This window comes from Maylandia zebra, linkage group LG15, assembly GCF_041146795.1.
Source record: "Maylandia zebra isolate NMK-2024a linkage group LG15, Mzebra_GT3a, whole genome shotgun sequence".
In the NCBI taxonomy this organism is placed as follows: Eukaryota; Metazoa; Chordata; class Actinopteri; order Cichliformes; family Cichlidae; genus Maylandia; species Maylandia zebra.
In genome coordinates, this window is record NC_135181.1 from 16957692 (window position 1) to 16976328 (window position 18637).

At 41.9% G+C, this 18637-nt stretch overlaps 1 protein-coding gene across 3 annotated transcripts in view; it reads right to left on the reverse strand.

Moving 5' to 3' along the window:
• Positions 1 to 2063: 2063 nt before the first annotated feature.
• Positions 2064 to 18637, reverse strand: part of sipa1l1 (signal-induced proliferation-associated 1 like 1) — a 101671-nt gene continuing 85097 nt past the window's right edge. For 2 of the 3 annotated variants that reach the window (XM_076874023.1, XM_024805132.2), the window contains 12 exons: positions 18250 to 18399; positions 17470 to 17603; positions 15348 to 15445; positions 14739 to 15226; positions 11272 to 11463; positions 10997 to 11035; positions 10316 to 10484; positions 9640 to 9874; positions 9120 to 9290; positions 8930 to 9041; positions 8560 to 8638; positions 2064 to 6130 (listed from right to left, as the gene is read on the reverse strand). In XM_076874023.1, coding sequence (XP_076730138.1) covers positions 5987 to 6130; positions 8560 to 8638; positions 8930 to 9041; positions 9120 to 9290; positions 9640 to 9874; positions 10316 to 10484; positions 10997 to 11035; positions 11272 to 11463; positions 14739 to 15226; positions 15348 to 15445; positions 17470 to 17603; positions 18250 to 18399 — 2011 coding nt within the window. In that variant the 3' untranslated portion in view covers positions 2064 to 5986. The remainder of the gene's footprint in view (positions 6131 to 8559; positions 8639 to 8929; positions 9042 to 9119; positions 9291 to 9639; positions 9875 to 10315; positions 10485 to 10996; positions 11036 to 11271; positions 11464 to 14738; positions 15227 to 15347; positions 15446 to 17469; positions 17604 to 18249; positions 18400 to 18637) is intronic. The other variant, XM_024805133.2, reaches the window with a different exon arrangement.

Consider the following 18637-nt stretch of genomic DNA (forward strand, 5'->3'; position numbering starts at 1 on the left):
ATGTCCCAGTCACTGCTGTTGGAATGAGAAAACATCTGGGATTGGTCCCGACCAATCTCCTTCTGGTCCCGGATCAGGGGACCAGTGAGCTCCTGGACAGTCTGTGGCGCCATTTGGTTGCATCAGATGGACCTATACTATACATAATGTCCCACGGCCCTTTGAGCAGTATATTAATGTGCGTTATGCTTTATGTTTACGTCTTTTTCTTACCCGGTGGCAAAGAAATGTCAGGGCAATTTTATTTTATTTTAAAAAAGAAGTCATAATCATTTGATAACCTTTTGGTGGTGATGGTAGGGCTGTAGTGTGTACCGAGGATACAAACTCATGTTTCATTCATGCTGCTCGAAACCAGTCCTGTTAACCTCTTTATTCCACTAAAATCAAGCAATTTCATATACAGAAAATTCACTTAATGTTGTATTATTACAGCCCTCAAAATAATAGATCCTCCTATGAAACTGTACTGCACTAATGGACTAAAGTAACCAAGATGGATATCAGGACAGCTGTTGTGCAGAAATACCTTTATTCCCTGTTATCTTAGAGGGGAGGGGGGGAGGGGGGCTTAAATTGTATTACTATGATTTCCTCTCACTGCTTTCAGAAGTGGCTGCAGCATAATGAGAAAAAAAAGAAAACACAGTTGATGCAATTTCTGGCTCTGGCTGTGAGAACGGTTAAAATGCAATCAGGTGAATCAGTGATGGGGAACAACAGGAGCCTGAGGCAACTGCAGGTCAAATCCCAGACCTCTCACCATCTCCTCACTCTAGTTACTCACTGCAAGCTACAATCAGACAGCAGCTTCACAGGAAACACAGAAAATTCTTTTTTTTTTGGTCACAAGTAAACTTCAGACTTTGCAGGTGTTTTATTTGATTGGACGCAGCATGAAGGAACTAAAATATTGATAAAAAATTGATAAATTGATAAAATAAATTAAAAAGCAAGTTGTCTGCACTTCATGCAGATTGTTACAGTAAAATATGCGCCACGCTTCTTTTGTGATAAACAAAACATTCAGACTACCTGTGGAACTTAATTTAGATGAGACTGTCATATTACTGTTTTTGTGGTGCTTTTAATTAAAGTGCCTGTAATTCCCTTTTAAAATGTGTCGGTGTATGTTTTTAATGTTGGATCCCAGGAAGACTGGCTTTTGCAATTTGCTAAACTTAATTACACACAGAACCCCTGCAGTTAAAAGAGGATGTTAATTCAAAGAGAGCATGAAAAGGACTAAGCTGCACTTTGTGCCCTGCTTGAACTAATACTATGTTTGATTTTCCAAAAACGTAGAGGGAAATGGTACAAAAGGCGCCGAGATCAGCTGATCCGTTGGAGGGAATGTGCTGCTGCCGCCGCAGTAGGTGGTCGCGTACGTGTCATCGCTTTAAAAGTGACAAACTTCCTTTGGTATCTGCCCTCAAACTGTTAAAAGTCACGCTGATTTATTCGAGCTAAAGGGGGATGTCTGGTCAGATGCTTACGGTAGTTATATATGTACCTATAGCTGTTGAACTTGTGAGGGACTGCCTGTTTCTGAAACAACATTACACTTAGAGGCCACTTCCTTAAGTACGCCTTGCTAATTTAGGTGACATCACACAGTTGCAACATATTTCCACCTGGTCTGAAGCAACTCCGTCACATCCCAAAGGTGGGCAGGAGGGAGGGGCTTTACTTAGGACTAGCTGGGAGAACGGGAAAGAAAAGAAACAGCTAGACTAGACCAATGATGTCAGCATCGAGTTTTAAAGTGTGGGGAAGTGAGTTAAAGAATAGACTAGCAGCCAAACACCCAGAAAAGCACAGGTCCATGATTACCCATCTTTACCGAAATTACACACAAGCTTCATATCTAAATGCACTGATTAGACATCTTTCACATGCAGGTGAACAGGTGTACCTAATAAAGTGGCATGAGTGTATGTGTGCTGACTAGAGTTCATTGTACTGTATGCTGTATGCATCAGTGTGGAAAATGATAACTGATAAATGCAAGTGAGGATATTTCAATATCTACGATACACAAATAAACTGACAGCACCACAAAATCGACACAGCATTTATTTATTTATTTATTTCAGAAACCTTAATACTGTGATCACTGCAAATGTCTTATTCATACCTTTACATTTTACAAAGACAATGGATCTGGGATGTAAACAGTATTTTCAATTGTTTAAAACGTATGGTCCTCTTAAAATAGTGTGCTTTGTTTCCAGTCAGAGCGGATCACCTCACCGTTTCCTCTGTTCTTCCAGCAGGAGCAAACAAAACAGATCAAGACTCAGCAGTGCAGGGCTGCGTCTCCGAGCTCTGGGAAACCTTCCTCCCCTGCTTCAATCACTGAAACCCAGCATCCCTACAGTTTACACAACGTACGACCTCCTCTCGTCTGATCAGTGATGCTTGAGGAATAAAGTTATAAAGCACCTGTTTGTCAGGAGCTGCACTGGCAGGGAAAACTACAGAGCAACATTCTAGACAAGGTTGCACAGGAATCCATCAATTCACCCTTTTTATATCCAAAACCTGTAAACACTATGCTTTTTTTCTTTAATGTAAAACACATTGTTGTGCAAAGAATCTCAAAAATAAGATATTGCAAAAAAAAAAAGAAAAAGAAAAGAAAAAGAACATCTGAACATTCAAATTTGTGATATCCTTCAGTGAAGCAGCAAAAACAACGCTGAGGAGAGAAAACCCACGTTCACTGCAAGGTAACAAAGACGAGTGAAACCCCAGACCGGCTTACGTTTGTTTCTGACTTAGTATAAACTGAATCTAACATCCAAGTTGATGCACACTTTTAAAGATGCAAGCAAAACATCTGCACTGCACGTTCTGTCATTTGGCCATACTTCATTTAAAATACAAAAAAAAAAAAAAAAAATTAACCTTGACCACTTTCCTTTTACAATAAAACATAAACATTGCTTTTAGTTAATTTAATCATTTTAATCATTGATATAGTTTTGGACAGAAACCCAGTGTACATGGTATATAATTTACAGTCAACACTTTACGGATAGGGGCCCATTTGCGCCAAGAGGACTCACCTTTTTTCATTAATATTTCAAGGATTTCACATTAGTGGATGACTCGTTTTCACAACGGGCCAGCTTGAAAAACTTAAATTTTAAAAAAAGGGGAAAAAAGACCAAATCTGGTGTTGACCATCTACTGGTGTAACTGTCGTCCACGCAGACTGACGGGAGATTCCTAAAACAGAACCAAAACTTTTGCTAACAGTCCACTCGTGTCTCTGCGAAACTGCAGAGCTTAATAAGCATGTCGGTTATAGTAAACATCATATTTCTTTAGGCTCGTTTATATTCTCTTTACATTCAGACTGGGAGATCATTTGTGCTGTGCGCTGCAGGGCTTCTAATTGCATCAATGTGAGATGCAAATTTACTTGGGGCGAGTCAAAAACTTTAGCGCGGGGGGAATTAAGGCTTTCGCCAAGTTTAAATGGACACGCTTAGGCTTCGACCTAAACGCCCCTGTTGTCGTGTCAAACACCCAGCTGTGACTCTTGCTTGTGTTGTAAGCAGCTTTGTGATGTGGGGGAAGAAAAAAAAAAAACCTGTCTTCCGGCACACTTGTATTACAGGGGCCAGTGGCTCAAGTAATTGAATGCAAAGGCACACACGCAGACAGACTTCCACAAATACTCATCACTGTGTCGGGAGGCTGGCCTGACTGACTGAAGAGGAGAAATAAGCATTTGAGCAAATGAAAGGATGAAGCCTCTCAGCCGAGTCGACGACTGTGAGTGTGAACTCAAATTAAAATCGTATCCGGTGAGTGCGTGCGTGTTACTGTACCAGGTGTGCTTATCTTTCAGGATGAAGGAGAAGAGCCTTTCCCTTTTATCTGTTCCCCAGGTGCTGTTTCAAAGGCATGTCCCTGCTCTGCCTCGGAGTAAATGACCAAGATAAGTGACTGTAGGCACGGCTGGATTGACTGATGTACATTCACACGACAACAACACACACACACACACACACACACACACGGGTACAGCTGATACTGTAGCCCCCTCCTAACAGATAGCCACATATGCAATTTCTGTTGATTCCTCACATTCCTGACATAAACTGAACCTGAGGAAAACTATAAATGCTCTGCAGACACAACATCCACACACACTCACACACAGACACACACACCTTAGGTCTGCTCCTTTTTTTTATCAAAAATACACCTGTGATTGTCTCTCAAGGTTGGCTTCTGATTATTCCTCCTGTCCTGTTTGTGTGGCCTCCACGGTTTGATGTCTGACTGATTGCGGAAGAGGCGTTAGAAAAATACAGAGTGACTGGCAGCACATTTACAAATCATGACATTTCCACTGGTCACCACTAGAGGGCACTGTAAGCAACACGACAGCAGGCTTGGGCACCACAAAATACAACAGAATACAGAATAAAAACCATACAAGTCAGGCTTTAGCCAGAATTAAGAAAGAAAGCCATTTAAATAATATAGCTAGTGACCGTTTGTCTTGAGGAACTAAACACTGATGTCAGTTGTACTATACGAATAGAACAACGTATTTATTGGATTATAATACAAGGAAATAAATAAACCTTGGGGAGGAAAAAACAACACTTTTCCATCTCATTAATGTCTCTGTCACTTTTAATCAGCAGCTGTCTCTGCAGACAGTGGGATGATGTTTAGAGTTCTCACTTTCCTTTTCCCCCCCTCACAGTTCAGTGGGAAAGGATAAAGGCTCTTGTGCAGCACAAATCGGCAGCCTTGTAAGCTCCAAATAATCTTTTCCCACTTTAAGCGTCTCTTAAGAGAGTCCTGACTTCTTCCTATTGCTTTTAAGACACATATAATTAGGAGGGACCAAAGCACTACGGATCAGTCCTGGGTTTTTTTGTATTTTTTTGGTTTTTTGTTGTTTTTTTTTAAGTGGCATCGCTTGCCGATGGCTTTTAAATATCCCCCTCTGTCAGGATGTTGTAATCCAGATTTGACTGACACGAAAGAGAGAAAGTGAGATCGAGAGAGAGAAAGAAAAAGAGAAACTGTACAAATCCCTCCTGTGCTGAAGCAGAGCGACCTGTTTCCGTGTGGGTGGCTGCGGTCGAACAGCCAGAGCGACCGTCCGGTGGTTTGAGCCTTCGAGGGGAGGGCACGCAGGTGTGAACGAAGTGAAAACCTCTCACGTGTCCTCTGCTCTTGTGGTTTCAGATGATCGTTTCTGTATGTGTGTTTGCATGCGGTCGTTTGTGTTCCAGTAGCTGGACCGGCAGATTGATGGCGTACCCGTCTTGACTTTGCGGGACCATTTTTAAGAGACTTTCATTCAGATCACCTTGGTGTCTCTGTAACGCCACCCCACCCATCCTGTGGCAGCTGAGATTTGGCATAAAGGACTCGAGTCCCCTTTTAGAGCAGCTGGGCATCATTTAAAAAGACTTGCTGGGAAAAAATATTAAAAAAAAAAAAAAAACAAGAATAAATGTCCTAAAAAGAGAAGCACATCCACGTGGAACAAAATCTACAGATAGGAGGCGGAGCTTCTCTGCGTGCACCGCTGGAACAACCGCAAGAGGCAAAGTCGACTTCTTTAGAAGGTGGAGGGTGTGAAGTGCTTTCTCCTTGTCGGCAATTTAAGAAAAGAGATTTTGTCACACGAGAGAAAGACAAATTCAACAGCTCTCATAGGTGAGAATGACACCCATTTTCTTGAGTGTCATCTTCCTAAGTTTAACAGAGGGTCTGCGAGGAGAGACCGAGACTGGTCGACGGCATTACCCACTGATGGCTGAAGCCAATGGAAGATGGTTGACGTATTCAGCATCAGGATAATTCAAGTCCAACAACAACAATCTCCTGTTTCCTCGTGAGTGTCGATCCTCCTCTGCCTCTTTATCCAGAGTGTGTGTGCGTGTGTGTGCGCTCATGTTTGCATTTGTGTGCATGTGTGTAGGTTAAAATGTTGAGGTGGGAGTCAGTTCATGTCGATGGTGTTGAAGACCCACTCTGTGAACTTCTTGAGCTTGGCAGCAGAGGTCTGGGACTCCTCCTGCAGTCTCTGGTTGTCCTCCCAGAGTCTCTTGATCTGAGCCTGAAGCCTCACCTTTTCTTCCCGCTCCTGCGGAAGGTGGAGAAAGGTGGGGTTAAATTACTCGTTTTCATTAACCCATTATTAAGCAATTAACAGTGGACAAAGTTTTTCTTAAGCAATCAATTCAATCTCTGCTGTGTTTATGTAAACTAAATCTCGGGCCTGCAGACAGCGAGTCGCAGCTAGATAGAAGTTTGTGATTTTGTAAACAGATATTATCAGCTGACATTTTAAACCCGAAGACAGCACAACGAAATAAACTCCGAGTTGGGTGCATGAACATAAATATTGAGTCTCAGTCTAGGAAGGTAAAGAACACACTGAAGGAAACAATAAAACTGGAGCGAGCTGCTGTCAGTCAGCTGCAGTCGATTGCTGCTGGGGTGAGAGAGGTACGTATTAGCTTTCTTGGTGTCAAACTGATTTCCTGTCATGTTAAAAGTAAGAAATGTAGAAAAGCTTTGCAACATTTCACAAGACAGCTGAAAGTTTCCCAAGAATTGCGTTACACGTGAATCTCAAACCGCAGCAGTTTTCTGAGTGAAAACTTTTCCCCGTTACAAAAGGTCAGGCTCAAAGAGGGGATGGTGAGGGAGCTATAAGGTGATTCAACCACCTGACTCGTGGTTTCTAAAGCCTGAGTGGACTGTACCACTGGAGAAGGGGGTGATTAGTGATAGTCCATCCTTTTTCTTCACTGCTTTTCCAATTAAGCATGGTGGGAGGCTGGAGCGAGCTCTCATAGGGCAAAAGGTATCCTACCTTTTATCCTACCTATCCTAACAGGACTATCAGAGTTTGTTGCTTTTTGCTGTGATGTTTAAGTTAATATACTATATTCCATAAAGTCGAAAGTTACAGGACTATGATTTATTCATATCATCAATAACCTTACGGCTAATTTTAGGGGAAAAGCCATATTTTCAGCCTATGGGCAGAGGTGTCTTGTATTCTGCTGCTTCTTTGCTATTTGCTTACACTCTGGCGTTTGATGTATTTCACCATACTCGTAACTCTCAGCCGCTTCAACCTCACTACCAAACACGAAGCATTAAAAGTACAAATCATGACTTTATGGTTAGTATTTGGTGTGAATAAAGTTCTGACCTGTGTGGTGTGCAAAAACAGCAGTAACTGAAATATGGACATGAACTATGAAACACTGGACGAGTGAACAGGAAACATGGGAAACTTTTTCCAGGTGATTTAAACGTTATCATTTTAGTGGCCGCAGTGAAACTTGAGTCAGCAGTTAGCAACAACAATAAGCAGCAGAGTGGACCCAAGAGAACAATAGAAACGCTCAACTGCTGACTTTGTATATTCTTTTGAAAACAAAATATTTATTTACACCACCCGCTCCACGTTCCACTGTATACAAAGGCAACTGAAGTCTGTATCTTTCATTCACACTTCAAAAGAAGAGGGGAACCAAAAATGATTCTTTTAGCGCAGCACCGAGCAAAAGTTTGCACAGGACTCAATGCAGTCATGTGAAAAAACGAGTTTATCCTTACAGTAAGAGGATAATGTGTCACCAGGTGCTGCTAAATCTGATTGGCTGATCATCAGTTTGAGCATCTCTATAAATTCTTCTAGAAAAGCAAATTTTTGACAGTTTGCTGGGTTGGAGCGTTCAAACATTTCACTGATAAGACATCAGCAATGATCTTAGAGAAGCACTTCTTACTGCCCATCAATGCCATTTGCAAACAATTTGAAGACCGTCACTCGACAGTGAGAAAGATTATGCACAAATGCAAACATTCAAAACAGCTGCCAATCTTCCCAGAACTGAACGTCCCAGCAAATTCACCTCAAGGTCAGACCGAGTAACGCTCAGAGAAAAACCCTGGAGCTACAGGCCTCAATTAGCATGTTAAATGATAAAGTTCATGACAGCACAATTAGAAGAAGACTCAACATCTATGGCTGTTTGGAAGGGTTCCCAAATGAAAGCCTTCACTCCTGGAACAATGTCCTTTAGACAGATTAGAATAAAATGGGACATGTTGGGTAGGGCTGTTATAACGATATATATCGGATGACAATATAAAAACGTCTATCGTTTCATTTTACGCTACCATTTGTTTCGTGGTGTCGCAAAATAATCTGTTTACAGCAATATTTTTTCACCGTTTTGATGGTCACTGTAGTGGCTATTTCTTAAAGTTCTCTCTTTCTCTTATATTTAATATAACCACACTACGGACGGACAAGCGCCTGTTTTTATGCGTTGTCGTTAGCAACAATGACGGTAACACCAAATGTTACATTTTTGTGATTTATATCGTTATCGGACGATAGAATTTTTATATCGGGATATGAGATTTTGGTCATATCGCACAGCCCTAATGTTGGGCCGCCTTCTTTCTTTCTTTTTTTTTTTTTTCCTGTTCTCGCAGGACTGTATATATTTATTCAAACTGTGTGTCATGTTTTAGGTTCCGTCTCACCTTCTTCAGGTCCTCCTGAAGCATCTTCACCATGGCCTCCAGCTTAGTCACTTTCCTCTCCAGCCCTATATGTCCCTCACTGCGGCAAGAAAAGAAAGTCAACCTGAGTAAACACTGCATACATCTTTGAAGTGGAATTTTATTAGCAACAAACTCTTGTTTACCCTGTATATTCCAGTTCTACTGGATACTGAATTCAGTTAATAATCTTTATATGTACACACACCATCTGCTTCTTGTATTATCTGGTTAGACGTGAAACTTCTTTTTGTTGCACTGATAGTTAATCAATTTCATTTTAAAAAGTCTAATTGCACATATCTTCCATGTGAACATTTAACACAGACTACAGCGTGTGTGTTGTGTGTACCTAGACGAGGGCCGTGACAGTGGAACAGGCTTCAGCTCTATGTGAGACTGCTGTGGACTGGAGGTGCCGCTGCTCCGGTGGTTTGAGTCACCAAAAACAAAACTTCTCTGGACTAAAAGAAGACAGAAACGTGAGGGCAAAGAATACCAAGCGTTTGCTTTAACTACTAGTAAAAGCAGGAGAACTATACCATAATGTGTGTTTCGCTCATTCTCAAAGGTATTGGCCACGTCCACCAGGTGTGTCCATTCGAGGGGACTGTCTCTGTCTGAAGAGGGGAGGGGCATGAGCTCCTGAGGGAGAGGTCCACGATGACGCTCCACCAAATCCACCAATGATGTGTCAGATGCCGAAAGGTCACCTGTTAAATTAAGTTTTGAAAAGTGATTTTTCCACACTTTTGAGCATTTTTATTGAAAAGAGGGGACAGCAGGAAAAAAATAAAATAATTTAGGTTTAGCCTTTGCTGTCATTTTCACATAATATTAAGAGATATGGTAACCAAATATGTCCTTGGCAAATATAAGCACCTCTTAGTTCTGCAGAAAACATAATGAGCTGCGTTGCATTTATTCAAAGCACCCTTATTTACCTGCTAATTATTTTCTAATGCATTTGGTTATTTCCCATTGAATAACAGTAACAACTATCAGCAACAAATTATGTCTTCAGTATATAAAGCGAGCTGCCAGCCTTCTACTCAAGCTTACCATGCAGTTTGACTCCCAGCTTATAGGAAGGCCGTCTAAGGGGCACGCCACGAGTGGTGGGCGAACGTGGAAGGGTGGAGCAGCTGAAGAGAACGTCAGCGGCGAGAGCCGGTTCAGGAATGGTGTCGCTCAGGGAGGGAAGGCGCTGGCCACGATAAATGCTCTCATCTGATAGAGTGCGATGGAGCGAGCGACGGCGGCTGAGAGGCTGCTCTGGCGGCGACTTCTGGCTATGCTGCGCAGGGTGAAAGTGAGCAGGTGTTACTTTAATGATCACATTTACTACTGCACAGAGTCTGCTCTGACACCTGTGTGAGACCAGGGGCTGCAGTGCTGCTCTACATCAGCTACAGCCTCTCTCCTGTTTGATCTGCTGCCAAAAAACATTCGCCACACATCAAATACATTTTTTCCCCCAACGATGTGCAGGTGAATGACCTATTCTAGCTACAAGCAGACGAGCATTAACACCCGATTTTTATGTTTGATATTTGACCTTTGCTTTTACAATTGTACCACTGCCTGCGAAAAGCTGAAGTAGCTGCGAAGGTGGACGGAACAAGCAAAGACTGCAAATTGAGCTTTCCAAGTGAATTCACTCCACTCACCTGACAAATTCTCTGAAAGCTGTGCAAACTTTTATAGTAGCTGCTTTTGGTCTTAATGGCAGACGTACCTTTTCTTTATGTTTTCGTGGTGGCGGGGGACTGTCTGGAGCACTGTGCCTCTTCACATCTTCCTCCATTGTAGACTTTGCATGAGTCTGCGGCGAGTGCATGTCTCTCAGAGATGGCCTGGCTGCCGGGGTTGGAACCACGTCTACTCCACTTTCTCCTGGAGATTTCCTAAGACACAAACACACACGCGCACACACACACAGTCAGTAAAAAAGCGGTTGTGAGAAAATTATGTTGCACTGATAATGTTTTATATAATGACACAGAAAATAAAGATATGTAGCCTTTCAATGGGAAAAAAAAAAAAATCACATTCAGGGTCTGCATTATAGCATTTAATGCAATACTCTCTTGAGCCACAAGGGGGTAATCAAGTAGCACACATGATATTACATGAAACCCATTAATGTAAAAATTGTAGTACTAGTTGTAGTAGGATTAAAAGCAGTCTGCCAAATGAAAGCACTGCTATAAATCAGAGGAAAGTTCAATTTGAAACGATGAGTATAAATGCAGTAATGCAGGGGGAAAAAAGACAGCCACAGTGGCAACGTTAGGCATCATTCTTTAGACACTAATGTGGTTGGGAATAAAGTGAGTTTTAATGCACTGTACTATGCCCAATGAACCATCTGAAGGATTTGCCAAATTTAGAAAAATCTGACCGGAACATCTTTCACCTGTTAATTTGTTCTGTTTCTTCATTATTAACCAACAGCCTGAAAAAAAAAAAATCACCAGGATCAATAACTTCTTGTGAAAGTTAACACTGAGCTGGCACAAAAAAATCCAACTCTCTTTTACAGAGGCATTTAAAGCTCAAAAACCTCTAGAGGAATTATTGATAACATATAACTTTAATAATTTATGTAACTTTTCACACCTCAAATACACAGTTTGAATAACAATTCAAGACTTTTGTTTTCTACTTTCTGTATAGTCCTTTCATCCTTACTTGCGCGTGTCTCCAAAGTCGACAGAATTGATGGTGGAGCCGGGCTTCCTCCAACCAATCAGGTACTTGGACTGAGCTCCTTGGCGCGGGTAGAAGCTCTTGGGCCCAGGGGACACTGAGGACTGAGATGAAGGGGAGGTTGCCGAAGAGGACGACTCCTCTCTGGGAGAGCTGTGGCCCGAGTGGCGAGCACTGATGGACAGAGGAAACAAACAGGATGTGGAAATAGTAATGAAACATATGTACACAAGTTGCATCATAATCCTCACTAAAAAAACAACAACAACAAAAATACATCTTAAAGCAAAGACAGGCTTTTTCTTTTAAACCCAGATCTGTGCATTATTTAGGCAAGAATCTTAAATGTTTTTACGTTTTAAGAAGTCAAGCTTGGTCTTAGGTCAAGCAGTAATACAAAATTCAGCAGTGAGACATCTTTTATCAAGGAATTTTGAGGTAGGGCATATATTATTCAGTTATAAATGGAAAACTATATGAAAGTATCACCTGCTGTCAAGCCAATCTTGGCAAGCTCATTCTGCCACCCCTTTTCTTTTGCCCTCCATCACTGTGACAGAATACAAATGTAGTTTTAATGCTGGACACATGACACCGAGGTCATGAGGTGTAACTATCATTACTGGTGATTTAAGACTCTTCAAATGAGAAGAGCAGGTCACTGGAGTTCCTTCAGATCTTTGGCATGTGTAGAGGGAGTTAAAATTACTCTTTAAGGTTGGCTTCACGTTTAAAAACGTGTCTGTGGATGCAGTTTGCAGTATAAAAGTACTTGAGAGTAGGGCTGGGCCATATTATACCGTTCACGGTAATACCGGTATAATGTTAGGCAACGATAGGAAAATGAAATATCGCGATAGAATGGGAGTAAAACGCGCATGCGCAGTGCCTTTGTTTTCATACGCACATGGCCGATTGTTGAGTGAAACAGATGAACCAGAATTGGTTTGTAAAAATGGTGCAACTTCAGTGATGTGGAACTGGTTTGGTGTTTGTCCGTCAGATACACAACAAAGCACATTTTTTTGCAGAACATGCAAGCGGCCGTCGTTATTGTCATATTTGTCGGACTAAGATGCTCTTAAATCTGGGAGTAATCTGGGTCCTAAACTCCGTATTCTTCAGGTCAAACAACACTGCAGCATCACTTAGAGTTAAAAACTGTCTAAATTCTTTCATCTTTAATAAAACGATCAGCATTGCTGCTTTACCAGGTGTAACTATAAAGTTTAACTTCCAGGCATCCATGAAAACAAAAGTTATTACATTTAACGGAGTTAGAAGTTAGCAGGAAGCTAGCGGAAGTTAGCTCGCTAGTTTCGCTAGTTACCTAAGCATGATATAGCATGTTCTGACGGAGAGATTTCTGAAAAAAAATCAAACGTACAGCTCTGCTATCACGTCCAACATAAATGAAGACAGGAAACTAAACAGCAGTGACGTTTGTAGGGTTACTGAAGTTGGGCTAGCTGGTATATAATGATGTGCTACGTGATCGCTAGCGACACAGCTATGTTAGCATAACATAAACAGTGAAGCTGGAGGACGAACACTAACACTTTTCCACTTATAAAAGTTAACGTGAAGGTTCTTGATGGTTAGAGACAAATGCAATCGCATGGCAGGATACTGTAAACGGACCAAACTTCAGTCAGGAGAACAACTGAGATAATCCATCCACAATACGAGGTTAGTCATTAATATACTGCAACAACATGGGAATAGAGCAGCTGCCAGAGAATTCAACATTAATGAATCAATGGTACAGAAGTGGAGGAAGCAAGAAGAATGAGTTTAATAAAGTTTGATTTATCTGACTGCTTTGTTTCGCTTAATGTGCCTTATAATCCCGTGCACCTTATGGTGCGAAAAATACGTACTGCACACTGCAGTTTAATGTTGCAAAGCACCTCTTTTTAACTTCAGTGGATATTATACATGGTTATGCTCAGGATATGTCAGCCCATTTCTACTGGAAATGCCTTTTGGTTAAACTTTCAGCAAGGAATTTGCATTTGCACTGTTACATTTTTATAAAGCTTTAATGTACATAAAAACCAGCTTCTTGTTTAAGTGAAAATAAATGGAAGGTTGTCTTTTTGCGCTAGTAATGTTGTGGAGTTGTATTTTGTCTCGCATCAATTATATCATCAGTTATATCGTTATCGCAAATTTTCAAATATATATCGTGATAAATATTTTTGGCCATATCGCCCTGCTCTACTTGAGAGTGTTAGTTGAGGGTAAAAAAGGTTCTAGGTTTGAACCAGTCTAAAGTTGCTTATCAGGTTAACTGGTAAACCACCAAAAACGATCCGGTGGTTGAAATTCTGTAGTTAATCAGCTGATTTCTAAGATGGAAATTGGCAAACAGAGGGACTAACACACAAACTTCAGTGCTTGTATCACATTTAAAATATTATTTCTGTTATCTCATGCACTACAATGACTGCAGCAATCAGGCAAATACTGAGATAATAAATTATGAAATGGATGAGGCCAGATCTCAATGCATAACTGAAGCTCGATTAGTTATAGCTGTGAGATGAAACATATTTTGAATGAACCAATTTATGTTATTCATTGTCAATCAATGTTAAACCACTTGAGTTTTTTTTAGCGTATTGTGGCTAAGGGATCAGTTGCTTATCCTATCAAGGTAAGAGTGACAGGACAAAAGTGGTAAAGCTGAGTGAGCTGCACAAATACAGTTAATGCAGGTTTAATCAGGTAGATTTATATTTACTCAGTCTATTCATTACATCACTTCTGCTTTCCCAGGCTGTCAAACTCAATTGTGTCGTTGTCACTCTGACCCAATCATTTTCTTCTGAATTATCATTTCACGCTCTCATTCATCAAACCCACCTCCTAAACATTTCAGATCAGAGATCATCACCTAAATCTCCAAATGCTTCATCACCACCACCACCAGCATCTGACTCCAGGGGAGGGTTTGGGTCTACTTCCTACCATTGTTGGACTTTGCTGTCAAACTCTCTACTTTAATAGATTTAATTCAGGTCTTTCAAACAATTGCTTCTTAGTGAAATGTGTTTATTTGAAAACAGTATGATGATGCATTCGCCATCTGCTTCTAGAAGCAGTTTACCTCAACCTCAGGTATGATCATGTCATCACGTTACGTTCTAGGTGCAATTCTTAGGCTTCAAGGTGAGAAACAACAAATGGATTACAGTGTTTGTGGTCATTAGCTGTATGCAATTGAATCAAAAGTGGGATCTCTTCTCAAATCTGTTTTTCTTCAGTGTTTTACAAAAGCTTTAACCATCCAGCGTTTTCTAAGAAGAAGCTAAAACATTTTTCTTCTGTCAGGAGTCTTAATCATATCACAACATTTTTCTGGAAACTTCCACCCTTAAGCCTGCACTCCCTGCCTTAGAGGACAAGTTTAATAGTGAAGCTTTAGGTTTTACACCCACACCCACCTGGAGTGAGATCCAGTGTCACTCAGGCTGTAGGTGCTGCTGTCTCTAACAAGGAGGTGAGTAGGTGGACTTCGACCTGTTCCATCCATGCTTCTCTCTCCTGGAGGGCCAGGGGACTCGGCAGCAGCAGGCGACCTCTCAAGCATCCTGCGGCCTCCCTCGGTTGGACTGTGCCATGGGGACGCTGACCTCTCCCTGCTGTCTCTGCCTCCACTGGGAGCCAGCAGCGAGGTGGTGCTGCCATGGTGAGAGTGGGGGTGGGCGTGGTGAGAGGCTCCAAAAGAGCCGCTGTCGATGCCGCTGTCGGCCGAGGCGCCCTGGAGGTAACCACCTCCTCCCAGGCCATTGGGTTCTGGGTCACCCTGGTCACCACTGGAGCCCCCACCAGTCCCCATATCATACCATTTGTCGCTGTCGCTGTGGCCCCCACTGGAAGTAGTGCTGGAGAGTGTGTTACTACTGGAGTGACCAGAGTAAGGGCCATCTGACTGCATAACGACAGATAATAGGGATGAGTACAGGGAAAACGATAAAATATTCTGGTTATACAAAAAAGCCTAAATGTTCATGTTACATCACCATCATGTCAAAAACCATGTAAAGCCTGACCTGGCTGCCCTTCTTCGGGGACAGGTGGATGACTTGCTCTTGCCTCTGGATACGAGGAGCTCCCGAGTATCCTTGACCAGACTTCGAGACTGGCGCCTCTGCAATAAATAGACCATTACACACAGCTGGGGTTGGTGACAAACACATGAGAGCACACCCTGTGGCACAAACATCGTTGATGAATACACACAGAAGTTATGTTCATTTGCATATATTTTACTACTACAGCAGTTGCGCTTCCGAGAGGTTCACACGGATTTTATTTTGCTTTTGCCATGTCCATGAACAAAAACCCACATCACTTGTCAGCAAAAGCCAAGCACATCAAACACAAATTTGTCCCCAGATGGTCCCTGCTGGCTTTGTTTGTTCTGGGCAAGCTGTGCCGCGTGAGAAAACGTGTGTATGTGTCCCGAAGCAAAACTTGGGGTATAATTGGGACTATTGTATAATCCTGTGGATGTTATGCAACAAGACCTACAGAGAAGGCTGCTAATGACCACAGCATCATGACAGAGGGAGTAAAGAGAGATATCATAACATCTGCTGGAATGAATCTAGAAATGTAGATTCAGTCGCACAAAAATCTGCAAAGTTGCACCACAGCCCACGGGGCTCTCCACTAATAAAGGATGTAAGCACGTGTGCATGCCTGCTTTTCAGGAGTGCACGTGTTTATATATAAGCATATGTGGGTATTTGTGTATTGTTTACTTTCTGAAGAGTTACCCTTTTAAGCTAAATGAAAAGTCATGACAAATGGAAATTTCTCCATGAATTAACCATGTAATTACTCTAGCTTCAAAAGGGCTTTCCACCAAAGGGTAAGCATATGTCCTGTTTGTGTGTGTGCATAACAAAAAAAAGTATGTATTCTGCCCGCTGCGTGACTCGTGTTATTTCTGGACATAACATGACCACATAATCGTTGCTGAAGACTGGCAGGTCAAAGGGTGAAAATGGAAGGAAGAGGAAAAGGACAGATCTCTAAACCACAGAGAGAGCAGACTGTACAGTGCAGGGCCAGACACTTGGCTGACTCTGGCTGCACTGGACCAGTTTACATTGTTCCACCCTGACCAGTAACGACATAAGTGCTATGAACAACCACAAAATGAAAGACTAAAGCCTTTAACTGTGATTGTGGCGGTCAGGAACAGGTTGAGAACATGACTGAAACTAGGCTGGTCAACAATCAACGAAAGCAACATCCTGCTGGGAATCAAAGGAGCAGCGGGGGTGGGGGGTGGGGGGGGGGGGGGGTTGGAAGCCTTTGTGGGATTCGGAGCTTTAGTAAAGGAAAGGTCCCAAAAACAGTGCATGGGAGAATACTTTCAATTAAATGAGAGGGAATGTACAACATAATAAAAAGAAGTTTGAATGAGAGGCAAAAACAAGCAGCAGTGGAGAATGAGGAACAGACTGAAGGGAGGGAGGGAAGGAAAGGCGCACAGTGACTAGGGTGGCCAACTGTGTTGACAGGAAAGAAAGGAATTTCTCCCTTTTCTCTTCTTATTAAGTCGTATAGAACAGAAAGGAAAATGACAAACAAAAAGCCACTTATTGCACCCAATGTCACCGTTTGAACACCTTTCTGATCCCTATTCAATAATTCTCCCCTTCCTTCGCCATTTGTCTCATTACGTTTCCACCATTTTGTTTGCAGAGACATTAAGACCTTCTCAGTGAAGGCAATATAATTCACAGCTTGCAGAGGCGAAGGAGGTGGAAGAGGAGTGGAGTGTGGGGGGAGTGGAAGGGAAGCGCTGTGGCTGCTGTCAGAGTTTTTATCTCTATGAAAAAGCTGCTGCTGCAAAGAAGAAGAAAAAATGTCACCGGCAGACGAGGTAGATGAGGAGGCGCACACACACAAACACCACTCACACACTCTTCAAGATACCTGTCATTTCAAAGAAATTTACCACCACAGATAAATATGGATGATTTCTTTCCAGTGCTGTCTCCTCCTCCGCCCTCAAAACTGAAAAGCCAACTGCCCTGATGTCTATAAAAACACGTCCACAGGCTCACATTTATGCTGCGTTTTATGTTTACACTACTGATAGTATTAAAATACGCCACAATTTGCCAAGACTTTACAGCGCACTTAATCCCAACATACCTGTTGACCCGCGTTCGGCTCCTCCCCCTTCATCCATCCTGGACCAACTGGAAGAGGACTTTCCACCTGACCCACTCTCTCCAGCCACCTCTCGTCTCTCCCCAGACATCGGAGAGTGGCGATTGCTTGCAAATCTAGGAAACGAGTGCACATGCACCAAATTAAACCCCCCTTTTTAAAGTTACTTAACTGTGTTTTTACTGATTAAAAAGGAATGATAGAAAAACAGAGTTTGAAACAGAATACATTTTCCTACAGGCTGCAGTGGTTGGGGGGGGGGGGGGGGGGGGGGGGGCTGTCGAGAGCATTAACAGAGACAAAGACCTAAATGCTAGCATCTCACTCTCCTACAGTAATGCCATATGCTGTTACGGTTGTAAAAAGATTGTACTTCAAGCCAACTTTTTTGTATATAGCAAAAAATATATACACACATATATAAAAAATTCAAATAATTTATGTCACAACGATGCATAAATACATAAATCAGCTTCTTAAATGTAAATGCGTCTTAAACGTCTGTTTAAAACGGTATATCAACCTGTTGCTTTTTGTTGGTTTAAGACATATTTTATGACATCTACAGAAGAGAAGCGATAAATACCTGACCATATGTCAGAGTACACAGAGCGCAGTGGACTTTCTATCATTGATGAATGAAATCACAAATCCCTAAAGGCAGCATAAAACTTTGTAGTGAGAAGAAACTGGGGGTTTTTGTACATAAAATATGCAGTCACTATCCATAAATCGCATCCATAACCACATATTCTTCCTTACTGCTCAGGCATGGACTTCTGTCTCCAGTGAGCAGAGCTCCCAGAGGCGTCGATGGAACAGGACAGGTTGCTGGGAGAGCTGCGGTTATGAGGGGAACGGCCTAGCGCCAAAGATGAGGCCAGGCTATAGCTCTCACTGCCTGGAGACATCCTGGTGTAGGACAGAGAAACAGTAAGAATTTATCCGCTCATGAAAACATGAAGGTTTTTGTTTTTTTAAGCCAAAAGACTATAAAAGTTCAATTTTCAAAGTTCAGGAAAATTTCGATGGATTTTTATTTTGTCCCAAACAATCAATATGGGGGGGAAAAAAGTCTACTTCTGAAGCGCAGAAGCGCTCATTATACGTAAAAATGTTTTATTTTCAGCAAAGGTTAAAAAATAAATAA